The sequence below is a fragment of the Chiroxiphia lanceolata genome, chromosome 3 (genome assembly GCF_009829145.1).
Source record: "Chiroxiphia lanceolata isolate bChiLan1 chromosome 3, bChiLan1.pri, whole genome shotgun sequence".
Classification (NCBI taxonomy): Eukaryota; Metazoa; Chordata; class Aves; order Passeriformes; family Pipridae; genus Chiroxiphia; species Chiroxiphia lanceolata.
In genome coordinates, this window is record NC_045639.1 from 1,705,450 (window position 1) to 1,725,662 (window position 20,213).

At 46.4% G+C, this 20,213-nt stretch overlaps 1 protein-coding gene and 2 long non-coding RNA genes across 18 annotated transcripts in view; 1 reads left to right on the forward strand and 2 right to left on the reverse strand.

Annotated features, from left to right (window-relative positions):
* Positions 1 to 3,802, reverse strand: part of CCDC88A (coiled-coil domain containing 88A) — a 63,897-nt gene extending 60,095 nt beyond the window's left edge. For 6 of the 15 annotated variants that reach the window (XM_032684151.1, XM_032684149.1, XM_032684148.1 and 3 more), the window contains exons 1-2: positions 2,997 to 3,800; positions 2,757 to 2,857 (exon numbers count right to left, since the gene is read on the reverse strand). In XM_032684151.1, coding sequence (XP_032540042.1) covers positions 2,757 to 2,857; positions 2,997 to 3,059 — 164 coding nt within the window. In that variant the 5' untranslated portion in view covers positions 3,060 to 3,800. Of the gene's footprint in view, positions 1 to 2,756; positions 2,858 to 2,996 lie in introns of all 15 variants that reach the window. The other 9 variants (XM_032684145.1, XM_032684142.1, XM_032684144.1 and 6 more) reach the window with 2 other exon arrangements.
* Positions 3,803 to 4,706: 904 nt separating this feature from the next.
* LOC116785012 lies at positions 4,707 to 20,033 on the forward strand. Of its 2 annotated transcripts, none has more exons than XR_004356346.1 (4): positions 4,707 to 4,812; positions 7,079 to 7,205; positions 8,637 to 8,770; positions 19,706 to 20,033. It is a non-coding gene; the product is annotated as an uncharacterized LOC116785012 (long non-coding RNA). The 2 variants fall into 2 exon arrangements; XR_004356345.1 differs by lacking the exon at positions 19,706 to 20,033 and adding an exon at positions 18,934 to 19,168.
* On the reverse strand, positions 5,850 to 12,557 carry LOC116785014. The gene is made up of 3 exons (XR_004356347.1): positions 12,430 to 12,557; positions 8,105 to 8,306; positions 5,850 to 8,003 (listed from the first exon to the last, which is right to left on the reverse strand). It is a non-coding gene; the product is annotated as an uncharacterized LOC116785014 (long non-coding RNA).
* Positions 20,034 to 20,213: the final 180 nt, after the last annotated feature.

Here is a 20,213-nt window from a genome sequence, read left to right on the forward strand (position 1 = left end):
GTAACTGGACACCGAATGGAATCTGTGCAATTTTCACAGGTTCAGAAGTGTCCAAAAAGCCAAAGTCAAAAGGCAGACAAGGAATGCAATGAATTTTCCCCTCTCATGCATGAGGGACTAACAAACTCAGCGCTGACAGACCCTGCAGTCTCAGTCCCATCAGCATCCTGCAACTATTCCAGTGCTCACACCTATTTCCTCTGAATCATTACAATTGTGGGAAATAAAGTTGATCCAGACAAGCACAAGGAGAAACAAATCCTGTCCTGACAAACTCTCGCTGGTAGTTGATGGAGGGCAGGATTAACTCTTTTCTGACCGAATTAAAAACCTTCCCTAACTAACAAAGCCACTTTTTTTTTTTTTTTGACTGTGTCACTGTTTGCAAACCATGCCTACTCCGATATTAACACTCACTTTTAGGGTCACAGAATTGGATTTTCCAACATTTGGCAAGAATACAGTTAGGTATTAAAGTATATGGAGAGCAGGAGGACAGCACCTCTAACAGCCTTCACTGCCAGAGCTCCTCACCACAGAGCTTGTTCTCCTGGGAAGTCACTGAGAGCTTTAAAAAAAAAAAACCCCAAACCAAACCAACCAACCAACAACAACAACAAAACCTCCAATCCCAACATTCTGAGGAAAAACACCTCTCTTTTGAAGTCACGTGACACAAACTTTTCTGCCACATTTCCTCAACACGTGGTAGTAAAGAATGAAAGGAAAATAAAAGAAATAAAACCAGCAAACACTGGAAATAAGTTCTGTTGATGGTTAGTTGGGGCTGCCTCTTTGAAAGGTTTTTGCAAAGGAAGATGTGTGCTTAATAAGTGGATATTCAAGGTGAACAGGACTGGAGGTGAACACAGCTTTCCACAGTGACTTCACCACTGACAGACTCAGTCTGCAAAAAACATGAAACACTTTTTCCCCTCTTTCAGTCCTGGCACAAAACCCAAAACAAACTGAACCTTCCCAAAATATGAACACAGTCATGAAAGGCAATTCTAAGCAGTAACCAACCTCACCTCCCAAATAATGTATTTAAAGTAAAACACACCTTCCAGTGTGGGTACCTATTTCTAAAATTAATTTTATTTGTACACCGATCCTTTTACGTTCACCTCTAGTTTCAGGTAGTTTTTAACTGTTCTGACTTACCAAACTCTTTTCAGTTTACATCTCAAGTGTGTGGGTTTTTTATACCTCCACACCCAGCACCTCCTGAGTAAACTCCAGCAATCATGGCATGGGGTCAAAGATGCACAAAGTCAAAGCCAAACTCAACACACGGTGCCCCAGGCACGGGAATGTTCCTTCCCAACAGCTTTCCACTTCACAAGCACGTGCCAGGTATCAATTTATACTCACTGCTAAAAAAATTAGTGATAAAGTTTAACTCCAGGACTATATTCTTCAGAATCACCTTGTTCCAGTGCTAAATTTGCCTTCCCTGAGTCAAACTTTTTTACCAAGTAGAAGCTCTACATGTTAAATGCACGGATGTAGCTGACAAGACATTTCATTTACATGTAGCCCAAGGAAAAAAATAAATTGTAAAATAAAAATAATGCGCCAGAATGGACTCAGGTTTGTTTGGGTTTTTTTCCCAAAAAGTTCAATTCCACCAAGTTTTCCATGTTTCTCAACATTAGAGGGAATATTTTAAGTGAATACTTGGAATTTTGGTTGAGCAGAGGTAGGTGTCAAAGAAAACTGTGGTTGCAAAAAGATGTGAATACCAACTGAACACCAACTGCACGAACTTTTGAAGTCCTAAATATGAGTAAAAAACTACAGAGTTAAGAGGATGCCCATCCCTGAGCAGTGTTCCTGAGGAACAGCTGCCAACACAAGCTGCTCGTGCACTGATGTACCCAGTTTCCAGCCACAAGCCTAGTTTTCCATACCTGTACAAACAAAAGGCTTATTTCTCTGTGAAGACCTAAAATATCAAAAAAAAAAAAAAAAAAAAGTAGAAATTTTTGCACTAGTAACACTTTTATGAGTCTATCACCAGACACCTGACAGAAGTGTTACTCTCCAGCACTACAGTAGTGGGCAACATTCCAGTCAAAATGATGATTAACAAAAAAACCACTGTCAAGAAACCCTTCTAACAATCAGAGTTTTCCAGTGAACGGTTTACAAACCCCTGTAAAAACGGTTCTTCCGTGGTCTGTACCCGGAATACACTCTCTACTCTCAAAATATCAGCTCAGCTGCTATCCACTCTGATTTGGAAGCGTGGAAAATAAAGAGGAAGGAGTTAAAGGCCAGTTCCATTTGCTCAGTGAGCACTGTGTGACTGGCATGCCATCCTCAAGTTGTAAGTCACATGAACCAAGATATGGATTAGAATCTTATCAGCCAAGCAGATTTATTCAAATTTTTGGTTATGAGCAGGACTTAACAGCAGAATGAATCCTTACTCCTCTCAGTGGAAATCTGGGAAAGTATTTACAGTCATCCCGTTTTCCAGTAAATTCTGCAGCCGTGATTCAGCCTGTATCACACTATACATCCTGCAAATACATCCCTCGGACACTGCACGGGATCTGCCAGGCTCCCGAGCCTCCTCTTCGCTCACCACATGACCGTGTCACGTACAAAAGGAAAATTTCCCCAAGGTCAACACGGGGAGGGAGGGAAAGGATTTTTCACAAGGAAGCAAAAACACAGGAGAAATAGAACGGAGGAAAAAAAAAAAAAAAAAAAGAAATAACCCGGAGGCAGCGCCTGCCCACACTCACATTTGCAGCATGACTTCGTTCAGATACACTCCATCCACCAGCGCCACATATTCCTCCAGGTTGGTCCCATTTCCTCCGGCTAACGGTCCGAATGTCTTAACCTAAAACATAATGCTCATCATCACCACCACCCTGACATTAACTCCACCTCGCTCTCTTGCCGCAAGGCACTTCTCGTCGAACAATGAGCAAATAAAACGAGTAACGGGGTGGGGGGGGAAAGGCAAAATGAACGCTTACCCAGGTGACGAGAGGGCTCGACATGAACTGCTCCAGAAGGGGTGTGAAGATCTCGTTCTCCATTTTACAAAAAAAGCGGTTTACATCAATGCAGCTCCTCCGACGCAAAAAAAATTAGAGAAGTCCTTCACTGCAGCAACTCTCTGGAATGCTCCGAGGATTCAGCAGGAGCGAGCGAACCCCATTTTTCCAGGCGATGCCAACAGCAATAAAAAAGTCAGTGCGGGGGCAAGCGGGATTTATCCTCCTCTTTCACGAAAAAATGCATCTGCAAGTCCATCTACGCGCATTTCAGCCTTTCCATTGATGCCCGTCCCTCCCTACATAGCGGAGGGGTGGAAGGAAGGAAGGAAGGGAGGAAGGAAAGAAAAGAGGGAGGCTGCCTAGCTACTGGGATTCTGCATCAGACAAAAAAAAAAAAAAAAGAGAGGAAGGGGAAAATCTGCTTCAGCAGCGGCAGCGCCTCAGAAAGGAAGGAGAAATTCCAGCAAAACTCCGCAAGCTCATCCTGCCCGTTCCCCACACAAAAAAAAAAGCCCCGAGGGCGGGCGGGCGAGGGGAGCAGCGAGGGCAGAGCCCCCCGCCCCTCTCACGGCCAAGCCCCCCGGGCTGCGGCTGCACCAGAGCCCCGCTGCCCCCCCGCCACGGCACGGACCGGGAGCCACCCCCCGGAGCGACCGGGGGCTATTTTAAACCGCTTCCCTTTTCTACCCCCTTCCCCTTTTCCACTAAACTGCGCCTCCGGAGCGCGGCAGGACCGGCACACGCCGCCCGGCCCCGCAGCCTCGCCCTTCCCCCGCGCCGGCCGCCTCCCCTCAGGCTCCGCTCTCCCCTCGCCGCGGCCGGAGCCCCCCGGACCCCTCCCCAGCTGTTCTCCCGCCGCTCCCGCGGCACCAGCTCCGCCGCCCACCGCCGTCGTGCCCGCAGCGGGGCTGCCTCGCCTCAGCCCGCGCGGCCGCGCCGCATCGCTCGCCCCCTCCTCGCCCCGCTCCCCTCCCTCCTTCCCTCCCTCCCTCAGCCCGCTCTCCCTGCCCGGGGCGGCTCCAGCGTGTGGATCCCTCCGCCCGCAGCCGCGTATCCCTCCGCCGCCGCCGCCGCGCGGGGATGGCGGCGCGATTAGAGAGGGGCGGGGCCGGGGTGGGGGGGGAACCGCTGCAGGACGCGCGCCCGGCGCGCGCGCGCGCGATGCGGCTGCGGGCAGAGCCCGGAGCCCTCACAGCCACGAGAGACCAAACCCCTCGGAGTGTCCCCAACCCTCAGAGTGTCCCCAACCCTCAGAGCCCCGAGAGCCCCGAGCCCTCAGAGTGTCCCCAACCCTCAGAGCCCCGAGAGCCCCGAGCCCTCAGAGTGTCCCCAACCCTCAGAGCCCCGAGAGCCCCGAGCCCTCAGAGCCTCCGCGGAGAGCGACCGGCAGGCTCCTCCGCCCATCTCCCGGGGAATAAACGTGCCCCGCAGGGACGATGCTCTTCCATTCCCCAAAGGGGAATAAACGTGCCCGTGAGGGGAAAAACTCGTCGTGGGAGGGATATTCTCCATCTCCCTCAGGAGAATAAAGGTGCCTGTGAGGGGAGAAGTGCGGGAGGGAGGGAAATGCTCTTCCATTCGTCCCATGGGGAATAAAGGTGCCTGTGAAGGAAAAAGTCAGCGAGGGAGGGATATTCTCCATTTCCCCCAGGAGAATAAAGGTGCCTGCGAGGAGAAAAGTGCGGGAGGGAGTGAGATGCTCTTCCATTCCCTTCATAGGGAATAAAGGTGCCCGTCAGGGAAAAAACTCATCACGGGAGGGATATTCTCCATCTCCCTCAGGAGAATAAAGGTGCCTGTGAGGGGAAAAGTGTGGGAGGGAGTGAGATGCTCTTCCATTCCCCTCTTGGGGAATAAAGGTGCCTGTGAAGGAAAAAGTCAGCGAGGGAAGGAGATGCTCTTCCATTCCCCTCATGCGGAATAAAGGTAGCTGTGAGGGGGAAAGGGTGGGAAGGAGATGCTTTTTCACTGCCCTTAGGGGAAGAAATGTACCCTGTGAGGGGAAAAAACTCGGCACAGGAGGGAGATGCTCTCCTGTTCCCTTCTTGGGGAATAAAGGTGCCCGTGAGGGGAAAACTTGGCAGGGGAGAGAGATTCTCCCTTCCTCTTAGGAGAATAAAGATGCCTGTGAGGGAAATACTCAGTGTATGAGGGAGATGTTTTTCCATTCCCTTCATGCAGAATAAAGGTGCCCATGAGGGGAAAAGGGCAGGAAGGAGACGCTTTTCCATTCCCCTTACGGGAATAAAAGTAGCTGTGAGGGGGAAAACTTGGTGCAGGAGGGAGATGCTCTTCCATTCTCCTTTTTGCAAGTAAAGGTGTCTGTGAGGGGAAAAACTCAGCAGGTTTCCTCCTCAGGAGGTGGAATCCAGAAGCAGGACAGGTTTCCTCCTCAGGAGGTGAAATCCAGAAGCAGGACAGGTTTCCTCCTCAGGAGGTGAAATCCAGAAGCAGGACAGGTTTCCTCCTCAGGAGGTGAAATCCAGAAGCAGGACAGGTTTTCTCCTCAGGAGGTGAAATCCAGAAGCAGGACAGGTTTCCTCCTCAGGAGGTGAAATCCAGAAGCAGGACAGGTTTCCCCCCTCAGGAGGTGAAATCCAGACACCCACATTAAGGCAAAATCCAGCTTTCTGGATGGGTTTCTCAGGGAAGCAGAGGATGGCAAGCAGTTTGCTGGCCTGAGCCATTGTCCCTTCCCTGAGCCACTTCTTGCCACTTGTGCTTCCAACCTCCAATCCTGCATTAACACACAGGGCCGTATCTGCTTAATACATTATATAGTTTATTGACAGAGCATCTCAAAAAGTCTCCACCTAAATCCAGCTTCGATTCTGTGTAGCATAAATTAAACTGCAGCAGCATTTTTTCCCAATACCTTTAGTTTTGCACATGCAATAAGAAAAAAAACCCTCCAAAAAAGAAAAAAAAAACCAAACCCACAAAACATTGCAATAAAAATGACTGAAATTAAGTCCTTTTGAAAAACATCAAGCAACACCTAAACAGATTAGTTTTTTCTTAACCCAAATACTGGATATAATATTTGTCCTAATGGTCCAGGACTGGGGACAAAAAGTTCCAATCGTGACCTTTTTTCCCCATGAAGAAGGTCTAAAATTAGATTAGAAAAATAAAGTACGGACCTTGAAATATTAGGATGTCATTTGTATTATTCCAAGGATTTTTTTTAAAACAATGTGTCATAGTTACATGACTGTTTTGATTCTCGCAATTAAGACTTTTTCAGCCCAAACCAGGTCTTTACCCCCCCCTCCCGAAACCAGACCTTTTGTGTGAACTCAAAACAAAAGAAATAAGGAAGGGCAAAGGAAAACTCTGCAGTCTTGGTTCTGAATAAGAACCTGGTGATCCATGGGTGAAATAACTGCCAATAAACTCCCAGCCCTTGAAGGCAGCTACAAAAGCATTTTTGTACGAGCCTGACCAAGCAAGCACTTACAGTCCCTGTGCCTGGCAGGAGTCTCCAAACATGCAATTGTGCCCACAGTGCCATGGAACTTCCCTTGTGGGCTCTAATTAGGCAGTAATGACTTGGGCATAAAGCAATTTCTAGGAATTGGAGACTGGCTGGAAGAGGTTGATAGCCCACGTAGTAGTCACGTGTTCCTAACACCAGCTGGCTCACGGAAAAAAACTTTTTATACTGAGATTCCATAACGTTAAAAATGGGATTAAAGAGTTTCAGGTGGTTTTGCACTCCCATCCTCATCCTCCAGTTGGCCTGCACGGCTGTCGAGCACCGTTCCTGCAGAAGCTATTTGGGATAAATGCTGCATAATGTCTTTATGAAATGCCTCGTCATCTGTTTGGTCTCAGATGATTTACGGTTCCTTATTTGAACCGGAAATATCAGTACAAGGTAAAATTTCAGAAAAAGCTCTCCAGAAACAGTCTGGGGAGTTTTATTTTCGGTTTTGGTTTGTTTGGTTTTTTTTTTTTTCAGGACTAAGAGGCCTGAAAACCTGTGAAGAAGCCCCAAAGTTTCTGTGATTTCCACTCTGTCCCACCAAGTGTAAGAGCATTCACCTCATTTTCAGGGACACACGGACTTGGACCAGGCCGAGTCGCTGCCAGGGCCGACGTTTGCAGAGGCATCAGAGCCAGAAGGAACTGGACTGCAGCCACCTCAGAGAGGTGAGACAGCTCACCCCTGGACAGGAAGGTGTCAGCCTTTGTTGGCTGAATCCTTCTTTGACAGACAACCCTTGGAATGCATTGAAATGTTTGTCTTTTGAGTTGTTCCTCTGATCCCAAGCTGAATAGGGAAGGTTTCCATTTTTGGCATGGCTGTCGGGAGTCCTCAGGAGCACTGATCTAGGAAATACTTAAGAGGTCACAGCTCTAATTCAGGTGGTGGGGCAACACCACTATAACCTGTAGTTTGTGATATATTTGGCTGCATTGGTTTAGCAGTTTCTACCTGGGAAGGCACCTAAAAGAAAGTTTGATGACTACATTTACAGTGGTTAATCCCAGAACTTTGTTACTCCAATTCAGCACCAGCTGAGGAAGTTGAGAACTGACCCAGAAACAGAGAAGAAACATTATTATTAAATTAAATTTTAATGGGTTTAACTATTCTAAGAATGCATATTCGGGAATATTTTGGAACTAAAAAAATTACCCTTTTTATAATTTGAAAAAATGTACAGAGAACAGGACTTCTCTTTCCCATCTCATTCTCTAGAACAGCACTGTCAGTGTTTAATACAGTGTGTAGCCTACTCCTTCTGAGGAGAGGGATTTAGAGATTACCCTTGTTGTTTGAAGAGCAGTGTTTGTTCTTGTACAGGTGAAGCATCCCCAGCTCCTTTCTCTTGCACCTCCTTTGGTTCCACGAAGACTCTACACAGAAGACGTGGAAATGTTCAGTGATCTGTGCCCACATCCCAGATCTGCAAATCACAGGGTTACTTCATCTTCTCAGGGAACTCGTTTTGCTCCTGGCATCACTTCCTGTGCCTGTTGCTGCACAATAAAATCTGAAAAAGAACCACTAGAGCACCGAGCGATGCCTTAAACCTGCAGAGGGCAGGGAGGTGTAACTGCACAGCCCCACTTACCTTGGCTGAGTTGGTCAAAAGATTTCTGGGCGGCCCTGCCCTCAGTGAGCCAGGGACTGTTTTTTGGGGAATAAATTACCAGCACCCTGCCCTTCTTAGCTGCTGCAAGACACAGTGGTTTTCTCTTCCTCTCCTCCCAAGAAAGGGGGTGACGCTGCTGCTGCTGGTGGTTTTGCTTCCTGCTGTGTTGATAGGCCTTTGCCTGATGAGACATCAGAAAAGGGGAAAAACACAGACCAAATGTGGATGCTTGGGATCCACAGCAGGGTTATGAAAGCACAGTCAAAGCCTGAATTTTCTGATTATGGGCTGACTTGATAGGACAGTGTCTAGCGAAAACTGCAAGCTGATGACAAGGAGAGTCACCTTCCTTGTCCTGTGTTTGCTCCCCATCAAAGCAAGGCTATAGGAATAGCTGGAGAAATAAAGGGAAGAGTAAAGGCACTGAGGGGCTGAGCCTTTTAAAGTATTGCTAGGAATTCCTAAAGGTCCCACAAATACAGCAGGCTAAAAGTTACTTCTTGTTCCACAGGAAGTCCCTCTTGTAACGTGAATAAAGAACCGAAAATTCCACAACAATTCTTGAAGATTTCTTCCCTGCTGCAGCGTCTGCTCTGAGGTGACCAAAATCCCCCATCAACCTTCAGGGAATTTTCTGAGAAAACCGTAAGTAACCCCAAAATGAGAGTGTTTGGAGGGGAAAATTAAGACAAAACAGCGGGGGCTTGGTGAAAGCTGGCACTGTCCATTTAAGGTTTTTTTACAGATCCCAGACATTTTGCAGTTTGTGTCCCGTTGTACCAAGTAGCAAGAAATAAGTGTAGAGCCAGCAGACAAAATACCCTGTGTGGGTATGTGCCATCCTGGGCAGTTCTCTGCATCACAGGCATCAGAATTCCTGACAGGAACAGGCAGTGACCATTTCCAGCCATGCCCACCTGACACATCCACACTTTCCTGGAAGGACTACACAGACAGTTCTTAAACCATGAAAGAGCAGGTGAAAGTATTACATTTAACACCAGGATTCATCCGAGGAGGGAGGTGCCTGCAGCTTTTTGTTTCTTTTCAAGCAGTTGGAGTGGCAGGAAGGATGTTACTGTGGCAGGTCAGCTGATGGGATCAAAAATAGGCCAAGTACTTACCTTGATTTTTAAATTGAATAGCTGTTCCTAAATATTTCCATAGGATGAGACTGTCTGTAAGAGACTGTCAGGGAAATAGTGCCTTTCAAAGAAAACTCGTTTGAACTTAGTGTTGCAATTCAGATCTCCTTCCTGTTCAGCCAATAAAACGTCCAGCTGTGTTTCTGGCTGTCAGCTGCCAGCTACAAGACTGCCTAATAATCTTGGTTGGGAATTTCCCTTTGGTATTTGCTGCGTACAAGGAAAATAGATTCCTTCCTTCCCCCCCCCCCCAAAATCGAGCATTAAGCACTACAGCAAGAACAGCAGTTACCAGGACAATAATGGCTTTGGTACTCACTCCTGTTGTGGCCAGTGGAGTGAGACTGAGCACAAGCCCTTGCTGACATGCCTTCTGTCAAACGAGACCGTGCCAGTGCGAGCAGCGTTTCCTACGAACTGGGTCAGGGAGACGAACGGCAGAGCAGCTCTGCACTTCCTCTGCCGAGGAGCAGAGTGCAGCCCGGGGTGCTCGCTGTCGGCAGGCACAGCTGGCCGGGTGTCTGCACAAAGCGAGGCACGGCGTGGCACCAGCAGCACCGTGCCACCAGCAGCACCGTGCCACCAGCAGCACCGTGCCACCTCGGAGCCCTGAGCCCCGGGTTCCTTCTCTGGGGCTTTCCTTTAGCGAGGGGCGCTCCCACCGCTCAGCCTCACGGAACACCAGAGGTTTTGTAACCCCTGGGAAAGAATTCCCCAGCCCTCCGAACTCCAGCTGCCCCAGTTCTGCTTTACTGTGACCTTAAGTTTGCTTAACCAGCACCACTTCGCTGGTAGCTGCCTCCCTGTCCTTTGCTGGTGCCTCCCTCCTCTCACCCACGTTTCCAGGCTCGATGTCACCCGCCCCCAGTACCTTGGGTGATGCTGCCCTGAGAGCCAGGCCCCTGAGCTCAGGAGGAGTCATTAACTTCCAGAGCCCTGCATTAACCTCTGCTGGGAGCGTGGCTCGTTACAGAGGGATTCCTCTCCAGCTGGGGATGGCAGTCGGGATCTTCCAAGGTCACTACATGATGAACTGGATGCAGCACATTTCTGTGTTCGAGATTTCCATTTGTCTACTTAGTTATGGACTTCCTTATGCCCACAAGAAGAAGGAAAAACACACAGCACTAAAAACACAATTGTGGTAGAATCACTTCTGCTCAAACCTCTGAGCTCAGGATTATCCTATTCCATTATCCTATCCATTTCCACATCTGATTTCACCCCTGGTTATTTGGCAAATTATTTACGTCTGAAAACAGCTTTTCTCTCTATGAAATACTAGTGAAACAATTAAAAGCTTTTAAGATATCCCTTATTTTGCCTTCGGGAAAGTCCTCTGACAAGCTTGTAGAACGAGAAAACACAAGTTATTCTTTTACAGCGTCACATTAAAAAGAGCACTATAAAAATATTTTAACTAATTAATAGAAAAAAAATAAAGGTAATGAAGAAATAACTAATGCCAGGTAAAAAACCCGATAATTACACTTATTAGATGGGATTCTTGAAGAAGCTTCTTGCAAGAGTGTGGATGGTGAGTCACCTAAAGCTGGGAACAGCCTCCCCATTCACACCTCTTTCAGAGACCCCTTTGTTTGCTCTGAGTCCAGAGGGTTCAACTCGCTGTGGCATCACTTTAATTGTCAATTTAACTGGAGATTAACACAAAATTGAAATTCTTCCCCAACGCTGTTCGTCTCTGGAAAACAAGCCATTTCCTTACCCAAACCTACCAGGCTTTCAAATGTATCACTCAAATATTTTTCTCTGCCAGCTAATTCTTTTTTTTTTCCTGCTAAAACCTCCAGTGACACTTTAGGCCGTTTAATTCAGGCTTTTCCCAGGCAATGCCATCAACAGCTTATTTCCTGCCTCCTCCTTTGTAGTGTCTGAACGTCTCCCTTGGGTGGACTCTTCTTGCCAGCTTTATATACCTCTAAAATGCTATATTTTTTCCTAAGGTGGTCCTGCAGTGCTGAAGTTCTCTCTGGTTTTTACGTGCTGCTCTGTGACTCAATTCCTGAGCTAAGGGTTGGTGTGCAGTGGCTCAAAAGCCAAAGGATGCTTTGGCAAAAGACTAATTTTTCCTTGTGATTTCACGCTTACACTGAGATGTCAATTGGTTGGTTGGGGTTTTTTCTTTTATCTATTGTGAAGCAATTTCGTCCACTGCCGATATTTTAATGATAATATTAATCAACAAGCCGCTTAAATTATTGCTGAAACAGGGCTGCCCAGGGAAGTGGTGGAGTCACCAGCCCCAGAGGGATTTAAGACATGTAAATGTGACACTTGGGGACATGGTTTAGTGCTGGCCTTATGGTTGGACTCGATCTTAAAGGTCTTTTCCAACCTAAAGGAGCCTATAACTTCTTCAATTTTTTTTTTTAGTAACCTGGGTAAGATTAGAATTCTGATTTCTGTGTGTATCAGTCTTGATTTCAGCGTGATATTTTTTTTCTGTGGGCCAGAAAGGGTTTAGTTTTGCTTAAGGTTATTACTTTTAAATATAGGCCAAAATATACAAAATATACAAAGTAAGTAGAACACTGTAGCCCTTTTCACACAGTTTTTCAGGAAGTGTTACACTAAAATAACGAACAGTTCAGAATCTATTCCTTTCTGCTCCTATGACCCATGAGATATTTTTGATCCCAGAATTAGTCCACCTTAACGGTCTGCCTTAAAAGGATGAGATTATTCAGCTTGTTCAGGCTGTATCTCTGCAAAAGGAAAACACCTTAACAAAGAATGGTTTGTTGCTGACCTGCAGCTGGTTATGGCATTTCGTCTGAAAGCCTATTTAAGTCCTTAATGGCAACATTTATTCCCTCTCCCTCGGAGGAGTATTTTACAAACAAAATTAATTAGCAAAGGAGGACAGCCAATTTGGTGCTATAGTTCAGGCTGACAGCCACCCAAGAGGGGTGTTGGCAGTAATAATAATCATTATCCCAAAGCGCGGCGAGGTCTCCTGCCTGCGAGGAGATCCCTGCTTTGGAGCTGGAGCTCCCACCCTGCCTGCGGAGCAGCCGGCAGGAAGGCAGGGGCTGCTGCACAGGGCTCGGGCACTGATCGTGGCAACAGCCCACGAGTCACCTCCCGCTCAGATTATCCACCTCTGAGCCCCGGAGCCTTCACCCAGCCCAGCCCCACCTGCACTGAGAGATGAGTGTCAGGAGTTCTGGAGCGTCCTTTGTCGCAGCTACACGGACCGTGCTTAAGAAATGACTCAGGAACCGCTAATCCTCCTTGGGAACAACACAAGGCTTGTTTCTTCGAAGGAATTTCTCACTCAAGGGCCCGTGGCACGGTTCAGTAAGACAAAAAAAAAAAAAAAAAAAAGGCAAAAAGAGGGGTTTAACGCCATTTTTCTGGAGCTGTTTTATGATGGCATTGTTCTGATGGTGTCATATTTATATGTCTGCTCTTTGAAGAGCTAATCATTCTCCCAGTGCTTATTAACAGCGATAACAAAGAGAAATCCAGCTGTTCAAGAGGCAGTAAAAGAAGCTTGGCAGCACAGAGGGTTAGAAATAATTTCAGTTCAATTATCATGGGTTTGGGAAACGGACACCAAGCGGGAAGCTCCCTCTAAATTCCCAAATAAATCCTTCCCATAAGTATCCCAGTTTTCCCTGTCACTATGGGTTATGTATCATAGCCTGTAACAGCAGGAAATCCATAACATCACATACAGTGACAGTTTATCTCCCCCCTGCTTTTACACACACGAAAAAATGGCAGTCGCAAAAGAAACAAGAAAAATATTGATAAAGATAAGTCAGCTAAAAACCATTTCTCAGTATGAAGCCTTCATTCCTGGTGTGACCCTGTTTGAAGTGAAAGTCGAAATTCTGGCAGCAGACATTATATAACTAGATTTACTTCATAACAGAATTGTAGAACTGAAGCTCCTTTACCTTATGTAACACTTATTTTAGCTTATTTTTAACCGTGACTTGAAAGTCATCCTAGGAGCTCCTTAGGCTTTTTTTTTTTTGTCAGTGCACTACAAAGGAAAACTCCAGATGAAACTGCACCTCCTCTGCTCCGTGCTCGATCCAAGAGTGCCCCCGTGAGGATTTGTGTTTATAGAGATGCACAGGAGTAGAAAGCTTGAGGGCGACTGCTCAGCTACAAAGTGAATTAAACTCACTACTTCAACGTACAAATAAAGCCCCAGAAATTTGCACACGGTTTTTCTATGAGGCTGATGTGGATACACACGAGCCTCGCTGCTCCCCAAACCTCTCTGTAATCCTGGCTCTGCCTAAAACTGTGTAACTAAAATCCACCAAATCTTCAGCAAAAATAACAGTGCTGATCTGTGGTACAGACCAACATAAAAATGCTTTGATCCAGAAGATGAGAATGGGGGGGGAAAAAAACCACAGAAATTTTGGCAGGTAGGAAGGAGTTAGGAAATAAATAAGGTGTATTATGAGACACCAGATTATTAGGAAAAAATGAGAAAAAGCATTAAACCAAGTTTTCTGACATGGAAAAAATACAAGAGGAACAGCACATGAGGAATTTTGAGAGCGTTGTGTACAAAATCTGATCAGGGGAGTGCTGATTTGAAAATGAAGAGCTGCTGCTGTTGCAGGGTGTGCCCACACAGGGGGCTGGAACAAATTAAGGGGACTGGAACAAATTAAGGGCACTGAGCTCAGTTACTGCTCCCTGAAACGATCTGAGCCCAGACGATGCACGACTGGCACGAGATCACACATCTGCTTCTGGTACCGAGGGATTTGAGGGCTTGCTGGGTTGGCACTGACTTTAATATGGATGCCTCCGAGCTGGGCTTTGCTTTGCAGCCCCCCAGGTGCTTCTCCACCCAACCTGCCTCCTCAGCAGCCCAGGCAGTTTGCTCTGGGACCTGCTGTGCCCATCAGAGCCCCGGTGTCCTCTGTGCTTACAGGGCTGGCTTTAGGCTCCAAGAGCCTTAAGCAAGAGCCTGGCTGAGCCCTGGGGAGCAGCAGGGGCTGGAGTGGGCCCTGAGAACAAAGCTCTCAGCCCCTGTGCACACCCAAAGGTCCCGACTTGGGCTTGTTGGTGTTTATTCTGTGTGCCATCAGCATTGCCCTTCACCATACAGACTCACTGTGCACCTTAAAACAAAGAATCCCTGCCCTGGGTATCCCCAGTCACCTGCTCCTGACCAACCACAGCATCACTCAGCCTGTCACAAACTGTCACTGACCTTTCTGAGCAACCTGTCCTGACTTGCCAGCGTCAGCCCTCCTCACTGGAGGGTTCTGTGGGGAGCAGTGAAGGCCTGGCACAAAACCTCACCACAGGCTTCAGGATTCACTGTTACCTCCTGCTCAGTGACTTATCCCATTCTTTCACGCTGGCTCGGCTTCAGAGTCTGCCCCTCTGGAAGTGCTTCTCTTTCCCATCCCTTATCCCCTCCGGCATCCTGGATTTACAGCTGGAAATCCTGCCACAGAAAAAGTGTTCACCCGGCTGTGCAGCAGGGAGCTAAACACTTTGTGAGGGTCGGTTCGAGTTGCTCCATCCTAGTACAGATAAGTGCACAGCACAGAGCACCACAGGAGGCCTTTGGGAGGCATTTTCCAAGTCAAAAGTACAGCATTTCATCTGTGCTAAAGCTTTCAGGCCATATTTTTCCTCATACAAAAGCATTCTGGCACCAAAATGCATACAAACAGCAAGGAGCCAGTAATATTAATACCAAACATGCTAAACCCTATTTATTTCACTGGAAACCATGTGTATTTCTGCAGGGAATGTAAAATTGAATTTCAAGTACAGGAAGTGCTCTGTTACTACTCTGGCACCACAATGCAGAGCTGCTTTGTTGTTTGCTCTAGAATAGTAAGCTAAGCCTGTCCAGCCAAGTGAAGCGTCAGGAAGGAGCCTTCTGATCCCCAGCACCAAAATGGATCTTGCTGGTCTCTTGTCAGCCTTCCCAAGCAAGCACTTTCCCTACTTTATCACAGTGAACACATTACCGGTATTAGGACTCCCAGCAGAGCCCCAAATGCAATTTCTAACCTCCCCCCAACCCTTGTCCTCCATCCAGCTCTCCTCGTGGCCCACAGTCCTGCCAGGATTGCTGCCAAGAGTGCAAAAGCATGGATTAGCTTCACCCCGTGAGCCTGTGAGCATATGCAAACCAGCAGAACTCCATCAAACCTCGCAGAGACACATCATGACACAAACCCCTTCCCAACAGATCCCGAGCTCTGAGGAACCAGCATCGGGAACTGGCTAAGAAAACATCAACAACACACCACCCCACTCCTAAAAAAACCCAACCCCAAGACAATAAAACCCCCCCAAAGCCCAAACCAGCAACAATAAAGAGGCAAGGAGCGATCAGCCTGGTCTGACAAGATCATCAGTGCTCCTTCATTCTGGGGACAGCAGTTTATCTCAAAGACCCTCCATTCAGCCTCTGTCCTTGCAGGCTGTGGAAAACAAGAGCCCCTGGCTGACTCCTGTCCCCTCCAGCTGAAAGCAGGGTGGGTTCCAGTCTGTAATGTGAAGGCACTGGTTTTATTGCTCATCTCACCTCACTCCCTGTGTGTGTTCCCTACAAACTCTAACCAGCTCTCGTTCACACCTTGGGGAAGGAGTGTTCACGAGTTTCATACACTTGCCATACTTGGGAACTTTTACAAGGTTAAAAAAAGCATGAGCAAGGCATACAGAGGGTGAAATAAGTCCTCTGCAATGAGAGCACAGCTTCGAGTTCTGCTGTGAGGTAATCCATGCTACAGGCACAAAATCACCACAGTTACACACAGTTACGTCACCTGATGACGAACATTCCATGAAAGCAGAGTTGCCAAACTGCTAGAACTGCTTTGGGTTGTTTTGTTTTGTTTTGTTTTTTTTTTAAATCATAACATTAAAGCACAAGTACAAAAATCCCACAAATACAAACTACATAATAAATAACTCATGGCGCTTTCATAAAAATCCGCTACGAAAAATTACCCAGAGCTTAATGAAAACCATGCAGGCACTGGAATCCTACACCCAGCGTGCCCTCCAAGTAGGAACAGCAACAGCCCTGCTAGTGCTGCTATCATTTAACCTCTTTATAAAGCTGGGAAAAGCTCCAGCTGCATCTCCCACCTCTGTTTTTTCTGCCTTCCTGTGGTCACAGGCACAGAAAATAAAAAGAAATAGCAGAGCAGGAGTGAAGCAGCAGCAGCTTTACTCTTCCCGGTGCTGGCTGTGGTGGCAAACCCCTTATTGCCTGGTGCCCCTCACCTGAAAGCTGTTGGGAGGCCAATTGCAGCAGGGATGAGTTGATGGGGTGGTGTGAGGAGTTTGGAATTCATGGGCTGTGCTCAGATCCCAAAACAAGTCACCCTGACACTGCTGTGTCACCCTGAACACGTGGCTTCATCCCAGCGGTGAGCACGGAACCTCTTCTGCACCTGGGATGTGACAGATAACGCACGCTGGGAAATGGGATCGGGTTCTGCTCTCTACTGTGTGGAATCTGCCCAGCTAATTTGTATAATTATCCCGATATCCCACGTGCTCCAGGTTCCATCATCTGAAACCCACGGGACAGGACAGACATGGTCTGTACAAACCACTTCCATCTGTATCTCCACAGAAGGATTTCTTTCTTGTCCATCCCGTTGATTTCTCTGTTTCGGCAGCAGAAAGCACAGTTTCTGTGAGGCTCTCCAATGCATTGTCTTTTGGGTTTTTTTTTGGCTTTTATAACCAAGAATACATTGCAATTAGCCAAAGTTCTTGGGGGCAACTGAAACATGTGGATAATAAAACTCAGAAATGCAAACTCTCCTTCAGTCCCTTCCACAGAGCCCCCAGAAGCAGCACTTTTGCCTGTAAATGCCTTGTTGAAAGCCAAGCCCTGCAGTGACACTAAAAGACTCCAACCAAACTCATGTCCCAAACTAATTAATTCCCCCTTGCACTGGGCAGACAAGGAAACCCCAAGGCTGGGCAGCCTTCAGATCTGTTCTGGTGCCTGAATGAAAGGAAAAGGAAAAAGGAAAAGCTCTGTGACCTTAATTTGGAAGTGGGTAATTCCAGTGAACCAGGAAAAGCTGCATCTGTGGAGTACGAAATGGTGTCAGTAAGGGTGTGAGAGCTTTTCCTGGTTCAGTGGAATTACCCACTTCCAAATAAAGGTCACAGAGCTTTTCCTTTTTCCTTTTCCCTTTTTAACCTGCTCAAGGCTGGAGAACTCGGTGCCAGAAGAGATTAGAGTAACAAAGCTCACAGGCTTCAAATCAAACCACAAGACTTCACCTTGCTCTAGTTCATCTTCCATCAATAACAGCTGAAGCTGCACAGAAAAATCCACATCATTTCAAGGCTTTTTAGAATTCAAGAGGTGCAGACAGCCCAGGAAAAATAATGGTGAAAGCACTGCAGCAATTACTCAAATGCTGCTAAAATACTCGGTCAATGCATGGAGAAAATCCCCATGGAAAATATACACGTATATATGGGAATAAATCCAACTGTTGGTAAATGAAGAGCAAAATTTGCTTCAGGAAAATAGAAGAAATCAAATTTATGGATAGACTTTTGGATAAATGTGTGGATAAGATGAGCATGGTTAAAATGGCAAGTATAGAAATGAAAAAAAAAACCATAAAAGAGGGAAGAAATAAGTGTTCTTGTAGTTTTAGTATCTCTTATTTCCACAAGTCATACAGTGAAAGCTTTAGATGTTGGACACTTGAGATGCTTTTAAGATTAGATAATTTAGCTAAGAATCATTATTACATGAGAAGCAATGGCATGTGCTTATTGTTAGACAATTACATTAGGAATGGCCTCTCAGGCAGAGGGGATTCTCGGGAAACAGCCTTGCATTTGTGTAAAACCTCCCAGTGCCAAGGGAAAAGATAAGCCTTTATAAAAGGAAAGAAAATGACCTAAATAGGAAGAGCTTCACAAGTTCCTGCAGGAGCTCAACATCCCTGAGGGCAGGAAAATGAGGATAACTCGGGATTCACTGCTTGACTTCAAGCACTTCTTCGTGTTTGCATTTCTCTTCTGTTTGAGCTTCGACTAAAGCACAGGGAAGTCCCTGAAGTGTAACATATTTAACCAAAAAACCTCATCAATAAGTAATGGCCAACAAACCCAAACCAAGCAGTATTTTAACTTGTGACCTTTCATGCAAAACTCACGTTTAGCTCTGTCTGCTGAACTGAAGAAAAAGGCCTTTGCTCCACAGGTTTCCAGAAACTTGAGCTCGGGGTTCTCTTTGAGGTCAGACTTACACCACAGTTCTAGAATTTCCTTCCAAAGGTAGACTTATTCCCTAAAAAAATACCCCTCCCAAATGAAAATTTATGAAAACAAACTGGAAAAGTTGTATCAGGTTTACTAAGGTGAAAATATTTATAGCTGTTGCAGCTGTAAGACAATCACAGAACAGGGAGACAGAAGAATTAAAGCCTAAACAAAAGAGTAATTAATAATAAGAATTAAAGCCTAAACAAAAGAGTAATTAATAATAAGACCATTTAACCATTTGCCAATATCCTTTAAACTACTCAAACATCTGCAAAATTATCCAGATGGAAGAAATTAAAGGTAATGTAAAAACTATTGCTTTGCCAAAGGCTGAAGGCCCATCTGCTCACTTTTTTTGCCTTTTTTTTTTTTGTTCATAAATAGATAAATAAATTTAGAAACGCAGCAATAGATCAACAGTGACGTTCGCCACTAAGAAGTCAGATATTCCCAAGATGTTGGAATTTCAGACTTCCTTTTTATTGTGCATATGAGTGGAACCCACTGGAGTGAAGAGAGCTGGGCACTGACATAAAGAATTCAGTGGAATGCAGAGACTGGAAAGGCCTTGACATAATTTACCCATCAGTATTTATATTTTTTAATATATTTTTATATATATATGTATAAAGTAATGACCCAAAAATGTGTCAAAATGTCTGAAATAGCAGCTTGTTCACAGAAAACAGAAAAAATAAGCAATAATTTCTCTGTGACTCAGACAGGGATCATTTCCTGCTTCATCTCTTGTGTCGTTAACAACCACAACTCCAGTGTTTGCCCTGACAACAACGGGCAGAATGTGACAATATTGGGCAGTCCCCTGTGAGGGGATAAAATGGCCATGAACATCTTTTTAAAAGGGATGAGGAGGTTTCAAAGAGTTTTGGTTGTTTTGGAGGTTTTTCACTTGCCAGTGACACACCAGTAAGGCACCATTCATCCAGCATTAGGAGGGAAATAAATGTCAATGTTGGGAAAATCTTCCCAGTCCCTGAGCAGTGTAACAGGCGAGGACAGTGAGAGAAATAACCTTAATTTTAGTGGAGAAACGTGCCACAACCAGCAGCCCTACGAAACCCCCCAATAATGGAGTGTCAATGTAAACCTTCTTACCTGTAGCCTTGTAAATCATTTCCCAGTTCTTTCGCCGTAGGGTATTTACAATATTACTGAGTTCCAAATTATCCCTGTTCCCACGAAGGCCTGATGAGTGACCAGCGTTTTAATTAGAATTAGAGCACCAGGTACAACAGCCAACAAGGCACACGCGAGGTATCGTTTGCTGCACACTGTCACTGCACTCTGGGCGCGGTAAAATGGGGGATAACGGGAATTTTCCCTCACCGGGGATCATCTTTAGAAAAACTGAATGCGTAAACCCAGCCTCGACTGTGCTGTGACACTGTGACAGAGGCATTATAACAGCTGGGAGTCTCCGGGGGGCGCGGGGCCATATCCCATCGCATCCCGGTTATCCCCAAACACAGGGAAGCCGCAGCCTGGCTGAACAACCTGTTGTGCCGTGCTGGGTGACTCTGCCCTCGGCAGGTACCCTCGGAGTTTGGGGAGTGCCGAGCACTGCAGTTACTAATTCCTTCTGTTCCAGCGGTGCGGGGTGCCCACGATCGGCCGGCCGGGATGCCGCGGGACGATTGATGGAG